Source organism: Patella vulgata, chromosome 3, assembly GCF_932274485.2.
Source record: "Patella vulgata chromosome 3, xgPatVulg1.2, whole genome shotgun sequence".
Taxonomy (NCBI): Eukaryota; Metazoa; Mollusca; class Gastropoda; family Patellidae; genus Patella; species Patella vulgata.
Window position 1 is genome coordinate 26734526 of NC_065881.2, and position 14389 is coordinate 26748914.

At 34.8% G+C, this 14389-nt stretch overlaps 1 protein-coding gene across 1 annotated transcript in view; it reads right to left on the reverse strand.

The window, feature by feature from the left end:
- Positions 1-14389, reverse strand: part of LOC126815261 (inositol 1,4,5-trisphosphate receptor type 1) — a 173504-nt gene that overhangs the window by 54556 nt on the left and 104559 nt on the right. The window contains exons 24-30 of the mRNA XM_056099399.1: positions 9786-9895; positions 7539-7655; positions 7050-7185; positions 5590-5689; positions 5048-5102; positions 3866-3972; positions 3336-3435 (exon numbers count right to left, since the gene is read on the reverse strand). Coding sequence (XP_055955374.1) covers positions 3336-3435; positions 3866-3972; positions 5048-5102; positions 5590-5689; positions 7050-7185; positions 7539-7655; positions 9786-9895 — 725 coding nt within the window. The remainder of the gene's footprint in view (positions 1-3335; positions 3436-3865; positions 3973-5047; positions 5103-5589; positions 5690-7049; positions 7186-7538; positions 7656-9785; positions 9896-14389) is intronic.

The following is a 14389-nucleotide window of genomic DNA, read 5'->3' on the forward strand; positions in this document are numbered from 1 at the left end:
TTAAGATTTCTATTAAACTGTGTGTTGGGAAAAGGATGGGTCCCATTAGTTGATTATTTCTAACCAACATCCAATAAACTGCAAAATTTATCAATGTTCCTGTATCTTGTAATAATATTTCATGATCGTAAAGTGAACAGAATAATTAATGTTAACACACGCATAGGCTATACTTCTCACGGGGTATGAAGTCTGGTAATTACACGTAGATGAAAGGTTGAACCCAACCACGTGTGTTCATTAATAAATCAATTAGCCAATTTAGTTATTAAAAAAGTAGTTTTTAATCCGTGTGACTGATGATGACTGAGTTGTGATTCAGTGGCACATGTTACAAAGTGCTAAAGTGGTTGACTGGCAACGCATTTCAATTCAATTTCTTACTCATTGTCCTTAATATGTATTTAGAACTAACCTCGCTAACCCGGATATTTTACGTCGAGAGCGTTGCGGGCAAAGAGCAAAGGGTCTTAGCTATATAGCCTTACACAAGTCAAAATATAATAGATTTCGTTGCAGATGGATTTGTGTTTATAAACCCCTTGACACATACAATCTATATTACAGTCTAGCAGAGAGTAGAAAGTGGGATTACAAAGTTGCTCGTTAAAATGGAAGAATCTATCATTTAATCTTAGATGTGGGAATTTTTACAATTTGTAATCTAGTTCATGTTAAAGAATCTCGTCGATTAGTAGCGTATGTTACACTCTATCAATACACCCCGGAATACTTCAGCCTATCTCGTATATTAACAAGAACTCTCGCGAGATTCGTATAACGTGAGGTGATTTGACAATGTTTTCTATTTGATAAATTGTTGTACAATTAATGAATTAATGGCTTCCATCGTATCAGCCATTTTATTTTACGATTCTGTGCTGAGCGTATGGGGTCATAAACGGAACACATCCATATTACTGTAACCATGACAGCAAAGTAAAAAGGATGCGAGGAACATGTTAATAAAATTTAAAATATAACCGGGGGGTTGGATGGCTGAATGGTTAGCACGTACGTGTATCATAAGGTCTGTCATTGAGTCAACTGGCGTGGTTTCGATTCCCCGGTTGTACGTGACAAGGAGTGGGGTCGCCTGTCCAACCTCGTGGATTTTCTCCGGTTCCTCCCACTGCTAAAGACCCCTAAGCGCAAGCGAATTATTGAAATAAAATTGAACCGTGTGTTGGTCCCGAAATGACCTAGTTTGTGTCGAGTGGACGTTAAACCCCATCTCTCTCTCTCTCTCTCTCTAAAATATAACTAATTTATATCTTGGGTTTAGCGTCCCCGGTAAGCATCGTATTAACTATAAAATTGCGAAAGGGTAATAGTTATCAATCGATAAAATATTGGAGTCCTTAATAACTACAAAACATAACTTGTATTAATAACATCGACATTTTTTCGGCAGCAAGTGATAAGAACATACTCTTCCAAGAACCAAATGAAATTGTGCAATTTATTGGCATCGGCATTTTAACTTAATGTGGCAGTTCTATTACACGAGTTCCAGTCGTTTGGATGCTTCCCATTAAATCAATTTCAGTAAGCAATACGATTCCATCCAGTTCTTTCACAGACGTGTTTTAAACCATCTTTATAGATCGACAAAAGTAAACTATTTAAGTGTAATGTGGTCAAGGACTTGAAGCCATTAACGCAAATAGACACATTTATTCATTAGGTTTACTTGCTGGGCAGCATTAATAACCCACTGTGAACCAAGTATCTCGTACCATTATTTACCTATCATTATTTATTGAAACAGTATTACCCCCTCGAGGTAATAGAAGTTGGGATAAATAAGGCTTTGGCAATTGATAGCCAAACATTATTACCTTTGTCGCTACCCATAACCCCTAACATCCCAACTTCTTTAAAACCCTGCACCAGAGCAGGAAAATCACAATCACAAAGACAGCCACCTAATCTGAAACGGCTTCTAACCAAAGCAAAATTCAATTCATATGTCACAAGGACCGTTTTTTTGTGTATCTATATGCCCGGATATATTATAACGCCAAATAACAAATATAAGTTTCATAACTTTACTTTTAGCGTCAGCAATATGAATTGTGACACAAAATACCTCATATACATCCTGACTTGTAATGGTCTTCGAAATTTTTACATCAGTGAGACGGGCACACATCTACCGGATAGAGTACGCAAACATCGACGGTATTGTAACATTGAAAATGCAGGACCCTTATTTGTAAATAGACATATCTTTAGATTTGCACAACACCTACAAGTAAAATTTCAAATATTCTTTTTTTTATAAAATTGAAGTCGATGACACGACGAAAAGGAAAATAATGGAAAACCATTGTATTAAAAAAACCACAACGGGCCATCGATTTTCTTAATCTATCCCGAGATTATTTTGCGCTCATTATTCCTAAATTGTACCCATACACAACAGATTAACACACGTGTTTACATGCTTTCTGTTAGTTACTTACATGTATATACTATGTAACCACAGACAATGGTAACAATAGACAATTAAAACGACAGTGTTACTATGTAAATGTGTATAAATATTATAGTATGGTGTCTATCTTTATGCAATGACATTACTCATGAATAGTCCCAAGACGGACGAAAAGTAATTTAAAATGTTAAACTGATATTAAACCAGCGTTGAATCCAGTATGTGTCGGTAGATCTTTTAGCTTTTCATCGTAGTGTAGCTTTACTGCTGTGCTAATATTTTTGGATAGATATATTAATGGCATGTTTGTGTACATTTAAAATGAGCATCAGGATAATGTCACAGTTAGTAGCCAAATAACTAAGAGAACATTTTAATACTTTGGTTGTTTAGCTATACTAAAAAGCTATTCTACATTACTAACTCGTAACTGATACATCGATTATCTCATGGGGTTTATTTTGTTCACATGCCGTACTCTGCTATGTCTATGATCAGATCCGTGGTCTTTTGTTTTGACTATTATGTGGCTACATCTGTCATATTCCATTTATAGGTTTTGTTTTATTTCAATCTTACCTTATTTACATTGGTCAAATATCATAGAACATATCTTGATTTGACTAAAACTTGATTACATATATTATATGGCATAGGCCTGGTTTCGATTTGACTTGAATGCAATGAGCTTATCTAGAAGGTAATATGTTATAAATACTGTTTTGATTTGACTAGAATGTTATTTACTAATATAGAGGGTCATATTGTCATAGATCTTATTCTAATTGGATTAAAATATGATTACGTCAGTCATATGATTGTTTTATCTCCGCAATAATCTACAATTGGGTGTCATTGTTATAAAGAGATGTTTATATATGAAATTTCCCCTTACCATTAATATCTTTGTTAATAATTCAACATCAAATATGGCGGATGCATTGAACATGTCTCGCAACTCTTTTATAACTTGTCGTTGTTTCTTTAAGGCTTTCCTTTAAATAAAAGCAGTACTAATATTTAACAATTCTTTTTTTTAAACAAAAACCATATATTTAGAAAAAGCACAACGTAAATGAGATTGGTTTGGGTTATCATATTGTCAATATTATTACCAGATTGCAATTATGCATTGCTGTTTCCAGAAGATTTGTCAAATCAAAGACATGGCAAATATTAATCAAGCATATTCGAAACACTCCAGCAAATACCCAAACATATAGGCTTATTGAATATTCTACGTATATTGTGTATGCGAATTTTCCGCTTTATAAATATATTTTTTATAAAGCATTTATTTTTCATAAATAAAGTGCCAAAATGTGCCTTTGAAAAATAAACAATAATGACCATATACAGTTTTAAAATAATGTTCTTTTTAAAAAAAAATATACAAACACTTTTAAGTCTAAATTTGGTACTTACTTTGTTTGTTCATGAGGGTTAAAGGTATCATATAACAAAGGAGCCAGTACGTTCTGTCTCTTTTGATTACAGGATTGTTCTGCTATTTTAAATTTACCCACGAAACTCTGAAAACATAACATTACACACAGATCTAAACTTACGCCCATTTCGTTACGCGTTTGGTGGTCTCCACTCCATATAGACCTGACCGGTTTAATTGGAGGACAAATTGGTGAACTTTGACAGAATGACATAAAACATTTATATTTAAAATGTTTTCCATAGACTTGAGGTAGTAATGTGTTGGGGATGCCTAATAGCAAATTACTATAACCCTCCTTTAATAAGCTGGCAAACGAATAAGATTACCTCGTACAGCTTAAGCAAAGCTCGACTAAATAGTCTATTTCATTGGCTTTCCACCCACATTAAACAGAACGTGGTTTGTTTAAAAACTGTTACGGACCCTACTACCGTGACACCCTACTGTTACGGACCCAACTACCGTGACACCCTACTGATTACCCGGAAGAACACCGACTGGAAATCCCAACGTAAAGGGAAATCAGGTGGCCCCTGAAGTTGCTATTGTTTTGGTATGAGTCTCGGGGTCAGACAAAGTCGTAGCCTCGCGACATTGTACCCGACAGGTTCGCGTTAGGTTGGGTCTGGAATGACGACCAGGGCACTTAGTGCCAAACTGTCAATCGGCCCCGACACATTAAATCAAACCCTTTCAGGTCAGAGCGAGGCGACTTTATTTATCACGAGTCAGTCAGCACAAGTCTGTCACCATCCCAGTGGTTCTGAAAAGGTACATTTATTACTATATCCCTATTGACACACCTACCCTATTACCGTCTTCATTAGCCCAGTCCGGGACAGAACAGTAGGGCGTTAAACCCCATTTCATTTCTACGCCATTAATCTTTTGGATTGGGGCTGTGATTTCTTTTTCGCCCCCCCCCCCCACCATTGGTGGAAGCCGATGATAACCCTGATCTAGGAGTAGTAGTATCAGGATCTGTGTTTTAATTAAATTGTGATACATGACTGCACGAGCAACTAAATGTAATTATATCTGTGGAATTCAACAAGACTCTTTTTGGTTCCACTTTCCCAGAGACTAATTCAGTTTACTTTGCTCATAGAGATCATTCAAGTATTTATATATAAAAGAGCCAATGCTTCATGTACTACCTGCAGCCGAGAGTTCCTTTGATATGTTAATAAAAGATCTAATACTTCCAAAGCCCTGGAATAATAAAATACAATGTTTAAATTGGGTCCTTTTATAAAGAAAATCACAGTTCATCTAATGGATTTTAAAAAAATATATATACTAAGACGTTATGAAAACGCACAACTGATTTGACTGGAAATGCTAGAGAGACATAATGCAACTGAAATGTGATTCTGTTTTTGGCATGATTGTAGGCTGGACAATTACCGACACAAGACAATCACGCAAAACCCACGGGTGACGAAGGAGGCCTTGCGGTAACATGTAGACATAAGTGGGAAAATCAACATTCGCTAACGGCGTTGAATCAGAATTCGTGAAACGTAAGGCCATCTGACACATAGTTCATTCTGCGTTAAAACCCCATTGCAACATTAACAACATTGTAACATTTACAATCATCCATTTATAAAAGTGCTGCGTTTTCATTGTGGGCCAAATGAGATCTAGCAACAAAGAATGTTATTATTTCTAATAATAACCACGAGGTATTACTTACTGGAATTTAGCATTGACGATAGCCAATGTTTCTGGACTAATTAAGTATCTATCTACTTGTTGATATTGTAAAACACACTTCATGGCATCTTTAGAATAACCTGTTGTAAAAATAGCATTGTCTATTAGTTAGCAGATAAACACTTCCGGTTTCAAAATTTAGAGGGAGCTTATTGTCCTTTTTACCATTTTGGAATCTTTTGACAACAAGACACACCAGTTTTCTTCCGAACAATTTAAGGCACAGGTATCCATTTTAAAATAAAGTCGTAATCTGGTCGTGACGAATCACAACAAAGATTTATGAAACTCTTGTAAAAAAAGTTTTGGTACTGCTTCCATTTAATAAATATATGTATTCCAAACTCCGCCAATATATAGATCAAATATTTTAATAAACCCTTTACTAGACAAATAAAAATCTTTTTTTAATGGGTAATATTAAAGTGTTGCCATTTCTTGTAAGTCTATGTTGATGTCTTTGCTAAAAAGATGACTCCTTGAATAAGGCATCGAATATATGTATTTTTGAATTTTTTTAACAACGTTTAATAATTTTAAGGGTTAAAACCCTTCAAAAATTGTGAAATGCAAAATTTAACGATTGGCGATTGTGATGGGTACTAGCATTTCAAATACGGTCTGTTGGGACACTAACTTTATTACGTGAATAAATGACGATATCACTGGAATTGCAAGAATCGTGATATTTGGATTTGAACTGGTTTGAGCGGGTATCGAAGTAACGATGTGACATATTGAAAAAGATAGACAAACCACTACTAATGGTAATTGCACTTTATAGGGTTGGAAGGTTTTCTTCATTATGTACCAGTTAAGTAAATGTCTGTTTAATTATGCGACTAATATCAACCAATTCGACGATACTACTATATAGAACACTCAATTTAAAACGTACTTTTTAATTTTATCAGAAAACAAAATATTCAATTGGTTGAGTTAATCACATTCACCGTATGTTTTATTGTAGGTGCTTTCTCTGGGTACATGTAAATACAAATATGAGTTGTTGTTACGATTCGATGCACATGGCCACCTCGATATCTAAAAGCTTTTAGAAGCAGATTTTTGTATTATTAAATTTACAGTCCGCTTGTCCCTTCGTATTAATATATAATCATTTTATTGTAACAATAAACTGGGATTGAAAAAATATAAAATTCTTAAGATAAACAACTAGTACTAAAGCAATGGTCCAGTAATTCCATTACTGTGTGCGCGGGAGGGGGGGGTGTATTCCTATTTAAAGTGAAAAATGCAAGAACAGCCACAGTCCCGGTGGATTTGTAGTGATAGGAGATAAAGATGTCGTTGATCTTCGTGCTTTGTATGTTTTTTTTTAATATGCTAGTTTGACACACGTAGCTTCCTTACAGTACTGATCGGCCTATACGAACTGTATTATTTCTACATTTCAACATTCTAATATTATCTACTCACCTTTTTCTTTGTCTTGGGGAAAAGGATAATCGTGTCTACCATCTAGAAGATTAAGTAAAGGCGGCAATAGGTTTCGTACATCCTCAGCATCAAGATAGTATCCAAACTTAACCAAATGATACAACAATCGTAAAACCTTTGTAGTAAGACAAACACAAAATACATTCAGTAAATATAAACACCAACACCCCTTGTACTACAAGTAATACTAGATAACGATAAGTTAGAGGGAAAGTCCTAGAACGTAAAAGTAAATATTATTTTCATATGCCCCAATGTGGTCTTATATTTTTGTATGCGAAGTGGTATCAGGTGTTCTATTCTTCCACAATACCTGACCACTATTTATATTGGGATTATATATAGATGCCGGGGTAAACTTTTATATTAACGGTTAAATAAAACCCGTTCGCAGAATGAAGAAACACTCCCTGGGTTGGAGTTGAACCTCTGCGGAGTAAGGCTACATCCGGTAAATCAACAGCGTACCTGTTCTATCAACATGTTATGACCAATATTACAGGCTATCATAAAACTATTATCTCGTAAAAACTCGGCAATCCAATCTCGTAATACTGGAAAGATGGCCACCAATTCTTTAATAACCTAAAAGTAATAATTCACATTTTCAATAAAGAACATATTAAATTCTTTGTTCAATTTGTATCAAATTATTAAGAATTTCTTCAAAATATGGCATTTTTCAATTTTTAATAATCGTGCTCAGTTTTCGGAGTACCAAATATCTTAACAGAACAAAATTTCTATGGGAAAACAATCACTGGTTTTATTCTAAAAGCACGTTTCGACAAGTATCCTCTTATCGCTAATAAGTACACTGACATTTGGTAAATTTGAGGTTAATATATACTCTTCAAAAAGAGTAGGGGGTATTGAAATGCAAATACCTATGCCGGTAGTGATATGATAAATAGTCATGGACACTTGACATGCTTTGAGAGTATGTTCACGGATGAAGAACTTATCGCCCCAACAGAACCACTGATCTGCACGTGCCACACGCAATAGCGCCATACACGTGGGAGGGGGGGGGTCATTGTCAAATTTGACACTTCAAGGAGGGGTTGATGAAAACTGCCCAGTGCTGGTTTGTCCTATCCATGTTTGCTTTCCTATCGGTTTTTGCATATGATTTACTGTTAAGCGTATCTTTGCTTTAGTGTGTTATGTTTAATTTGCTATGAGACGTCGTCAACATGATGTACGTCTACGTGCTATTGGCATGCCTCAAATGGTTTCTATACAGCGAGCAGTAGCCAACATGCTTAATGTGTGTTTCCCATAAAAATTGTGTCCTGTTAATGTGTTTCCTAATCGCTAAATGCCACTTAAAGTTTATCAAATATCTCAGTTTAGTTATGAACATATTGTGGGCACGGGGGTGAGTGAACAAATTTCACATCAATCCAGCTTAACATCTCCTTTGCACTTTACTCGGGTCATTTTGAGACTAAAATAAACAGACTGCGGCGTTAACGTCTCTTTCTCGAACTCTAAATGCCTAGCGTTCTGGCGGGACGATAAATTGAGATTCCGGGTACACGTTTGATGGACGTAAAAAAAACAACGAAAAGTAGACGTTAGACGACATTTCAATCATTTCAACATTTATTTGTAGTCTACATATTTTAGTCCCCAGGAAATTGCAACACATTCAATATCAGTGTGTAAATGTCAAATATACTTTTCACAATTCATAGATAAAACAACTCATTTATTATTAAACGTAATGGTTTGTTCATTTGTTAAATATTTATAGTTGAAAACTTGGCTCGAACACTTGAAGATTTGGGGTCATTTGGGGAGATGTTAACACAACCACAGATCTATACTTAAACTGAGTGGACACAAAATGATGGGTACTTGAACTGGTGTTTAGCTATTTATCAGTTATTGAAGTTATCATGGATATATGAATTATAGCATGATGTTATAGTTTGTGGAAATCACTCGTTCATAATCCTCTGGAACAACATTAGCCAATTTTCGAATATTCCCGAAGTTTCTGGAATAATGTGCCATGATGAATGGTTTGGATTCCGCAAGGGAAATAAAGAACTTTCCATTAGTAGATCATTTTAGAACATTAAACATGTCTGTTATGTCTACACAGCGCCCATGTGTCAAGGTTATAATATGATCTAATAATCAAACATTAAGGGCAGGGTATTAATAAAATTCAAAACTGGTATTTATTTGGTATTTTTCATATTTTCAAATTCTCTAGCGTAACACTTAATTTAAAAGTCAAATGGTTGTACGAATATGTAGATGTAAAATTTGTGTAAATACCCTAACCAACTATGAACTTACCTATTACATCTAATTTACTAAATGTCAAAATTGAAGCAATTCTGCAGGGCTTACAATGTATATTTAAAAACCAGGTATCCGAATTTATTTAAAGTATGGGAATGAAAAATACTAGTATATATTTTACATTAACAAAAGATGCAGCAATCAAATTAAGGATGCATACACAGATATTAAGTAATATAAAGTGCAACAAAATTCTTTTGAGTATCAAAAACAGTGCCCCCCCCCCCCACACACACACATAAATAAATAAATAAATAAATAAAAATAGAAGAACAACCCAGTCAGTCATAGTCTGTACAGTCAAGAATCATCTAATTTAAAATATCATTACAGCCGATTAACACTGATTACTGTTCATGTTGACTATAAGGTTAATATAGTACTTTAATAACTTACAAAGTCCCCCTGGCTTTTTTCTTCATCTTTAGAACCGACATAATCGTAAACGAAGCAGATGTTAGGGTGATCTAGTACCGAGTAGTTATTACCAACATCCACAAACAAACCTGAGAAAACAATAGAAATGGGATGAGTTTAATATGGGCCATCAGCTGAACACGTTCAACCATCAATAAGATCATTAAGAGAATAGAACAAGTTATAATAAATTTATTTGTTGTAGGTCAGATCATGGACGAAAGAAAACCCAATAGTTTCCCAAAAATGGAATTTGTTGTCTGAAAACTAAACGCTAAGCTGGAATGTCTTTAGTTTTCTCCGTTGTATTGTATCTCTGTGGAATCTACTTTTCCAGGTCTATCACTTCATATACTAGACATTACCACCATTTTTAAATTTCGTCGGACCGTTCTTGCTTTTATAAACACGGGCCTGGTTTGTGACAGGGTATGCTTACACCTGATCTCCATGTCACTGTGACAGCTATATTGTCATGTGGCCGGTCCACTCAGCTGACAGTTTTGTTATCATTCTGACATACTGGTAAAATTCACATTATATAATTCTCTATTGTTTACGCTGTTGTAAAGTAAAGGGTCTTGTTATTAACTTGGTCATTTTGTTTTACTGTGTTTGTTGAGCATTTACAACTTTTTTACATTGTTTCACTAAAATTGCAAAAGGCTACACGCCAATTACTCTTTGTGGTATATTGCTACAATATACTGTCAAAAAACAACATCTAAAAATATCTATCTCGGATTAATTTGATATTATTGTGGTAAATGGTCCTAAATGTTTATTTCCTGTTTGTTATTAACATTTACCATATATACAGATTTATTAAAGAAAACATTTCTTTTCGTACAAGTTCACAAATATATAAAACGGTCAAAAAGGTTTAAATAAAATTTCGACGCGTAACTGCTTACAAAATACTATTTTTCATTTACTTTCCCGTTTCTTTTATATCCATACTCATATGAACATATTTCCTTACTGCTTCCGTAACGTTTCGCTCCCCCAAAAAATGGAGCACAACAACTCGAAGTATTTGAAACTTTTGCCTGATCCTTTTGATATCTTTGTAATTACACTATATTAAACAATAAAGTAATCACACCAGGCGCGATTAAGAGGCCAGGCCTGCATAGGGTGGAATTGAGAAGGTGGGAAAGTGAACTCATCGTCTCCATTGCTTGGTTAAGGTACGACCATGCCTTTTGAGATACAACGTTGTGATTCAGAGGCTACATAGGCATTGGGTTTGGAATGTAATATAAAGGGGTGGGCCGAGAAAGAAAATTGATGGCCTCCATACCAATGGTTAAAGGCGTAAACGTGCCTTTTCAGATACAGTGTCTAGTGGACTGTTCAGGTCCTGCCCCAATCCAGAGGAGTAACTCGCTGGGGAAAAGGTTAAATGATTAGAAATGCTACACACTGCGTTCGCTTAAACCGTGTGAAAAGCGCGATGAAAAATACAAGGTTCAACTGACAACAAGTTGAAAATATTGGTCCTATAGTAAAGGGTATCATTTGGCAATAAGAAAATACGAAACTACTAACACAACACAAATATAGCAACTAGATTTAATACATGCATTACGGTTTTCAAGTTTCAGATTCCCAAACAACGATTCTGTTAACGATTTAGACTAACATTAAACACGCTAGTCTACAGTTCATTTTACATTATGAGCTTCAGAAGAACATTCAAAAATGACACCCTATTACGACATTTAGTACACAGACGGGTTTTCAATAATATGCCTGATAAGCCAATTATAATGAAAGACGCTGGTTATATTAGGAATATTTTTAAACATTAACTTAAAGATACATTATGGGAGATTAGATAAAAAGCTGGCAGTTCTCACTATCATGTAAAGGGAATTTGCTGAGAATTTCAGTCAAATTGATCCACCCTGAACCGAGATTTTAGCGATTGAATTTTCGGCCTAGCCTCGATCATCATTACTAAAGTCTGTACGATAAAAACACAGTCTCTATTTTCCATTTAATAATTAAATTATGAATGGAAGTCGAACAGGAAATCAGAACCTAATCCAATAAACATCGCAGGCTAGCGATGCCATCGGGAGTTCATTATGGTCTGGGTAAGTTAATGAATGTCTAATTAATAATTAAGATAACATTTCAGGCCTAAAGAAAGACCTGCAATAGGCAGATTTAGCTCTTGCATAATGTATGTTTAAGTAGCCCCACATTGATACACCACATTCGGATGTATAACCCTACACTCATTGGGGTGGCTAGTATTGTAGTAGTTTAACCCCTCGTCTAATGGCAGACTCAGTAGTCTATAACATTACACATAAATTGTTTATTCTAATGGCTGTAAATTAAGCATGACCCCAAAATTACGGATTTTCATTGTTCATACTTGCATATTTATTATTATTACAGCTAAGCTGTGGCAAAGCAGTGTTGTGTTTCAAGCAAATGACGTCTTAGACCAGAAGACCAGAAATTAAGGTGTTTAGCTTGTCCCAGTATATACCGTCGATTAATTGACTTGATTCTACAACGCCCATTTCTTTTCATTTTGTCAGCATCCAATTAAATAGATTGATTAATATTACATAGCGTGACCATAATTCCCAGACTACAATACACCCATCACATAACTAAGAATATGTTTTACAATTAATTTTCTCATTGACTATATTGATATTAAAACACATGTTGATGTATCTTTCAGGAAATGTCATATTTGATTGGTTATCTGATAAAGATCACAATACAATATTAAACCTTGCTCTATTTTCTAGAGAACAAAAGAAGAAATCGACCAAAATGTCTAAGGCAATTAAATGGAAAATCAAGGACAATTTGTTTTCCTTTTTTATAAACTGATTAAAATTATCCCATTTTCTTGGCCTACATTAATATATTTCTGACTTCATTTTTTTACAATTGTACATAAATTATCTAATTCATATTTAGGACTATTGTTACTTCAATCTCTGAGATAAAACATTAATTAAGGATACATTATGTAAGATTTGGATAAAGAGCTGGCCGTTCTTCCTATAATAGTTTCAAAATAGATAACGGAAAATGAATATATTGAAAATTTCATTCATACTACTCTATTCAGAGCCAAGTTATCATTGTTTGTAGTTTTGACAAGATGTGGGAATTGATTGTGTATTATCGTAACCACGGTGCTGGTATATTCGAGGCTTTGCCTCGCTTACCCATTTTAAATTAAATCATTAAATTGCCGAACCGTTCTAATCTAGTTAAAATCTCGAGTATCCGGTGGCATCGAGAGTTGATTATGGTCTTGTTATGATAATAAATGTCTAATTAATAATTTAGATAACATTTAAGGCCTAAAAAAAGATCTGCAATAGGCAAAGTTAGCTCTTGAATAATGTATGTTTAACAAGTTTATATGTAATGTGAAAACTAAACTGGTATAAATCTCCATCACTTCCCTGACAGATGACTAAAAGAAGAAAATATTGATTCAATTAAGTTTGATATGTTAGTTTAAAATGGATATCTATTCATATTTTAAAGTTTATGTCCACAGATATCAATTGCTATGATACGGCTGGTTTGTGTTCCACTGTCGACATTTTAAGCGAAAAGCCTAACTATTAAGGAAAAAAAAAGAAACGATATTAGTGTTTTTGCGTAATAATCCGAAACGGACCTTTATTCCTGTGGATTTTGTTCCATCACTAATTTACATAACTTGTCATACAAGTCCCAGCACTGTAGTTTGATTTAAAACAAAGAAGTTTAGTTAAATTATAGTTGATAAGGACCCACATGATTGTGTTATTTAGATGTGCACACGGGGTGCTCAGCGGATATGACGTTTGCTCGCTAACCCGGAGGTCGCGTGTTCGATCCCAGCATTGGCCGAGAAAGTTCATCGGGGCTGGCAAGGGAGAACGTATAGTCGTTCGGATGGTACGAAAAACCAATGCCCCGTGTACATGTGGGCGTGCATGTAAAATATCCCTTGACACTTGGAATTCGATATAAGACTAGTCCGCAGTGCCGCTATCCGGGCAAAATTTCCCTCAAACCAAATTGTTAGCGTATGCCCGTCTTTATTAGCCCAGTCGGAGCAGAAGAGTAGGACGTTAAACCCCATTTTTTCATTTCATTTCTGTTAATGGATACACACGATAACAATAGCTGTGAATGAGTAGATACGATATAATGTACTTTTCATTTTGGTTTGCTGCGCTTGAATTTTTTATGACATTGCTTATGCGCCTGTTCCCAATAACGAACAACAGACAGTCAGGATTAGTTCAAATGACCATGATAATTTGGTAATGAGTTTGAGTTGAATTACATATACCCTGCGGCAGGGATATAAACCAAGATTAAATTAAGCTAACCGGCTGAATAACCCAATCAAATAACTATAACATTATTGCCTATAAATATAAAAAAAACCTAACCAGTCTTACTCTTAGTCATCCATAAATGTTACAGTACAGTTATGATTATGATATAGTATGACGTCAATCACTAATTCTATATAATTTAGGAGGAATCAGTGTGTAACTAACCATAATATTTCTACCGACAGAAGAGGGACCGTTATT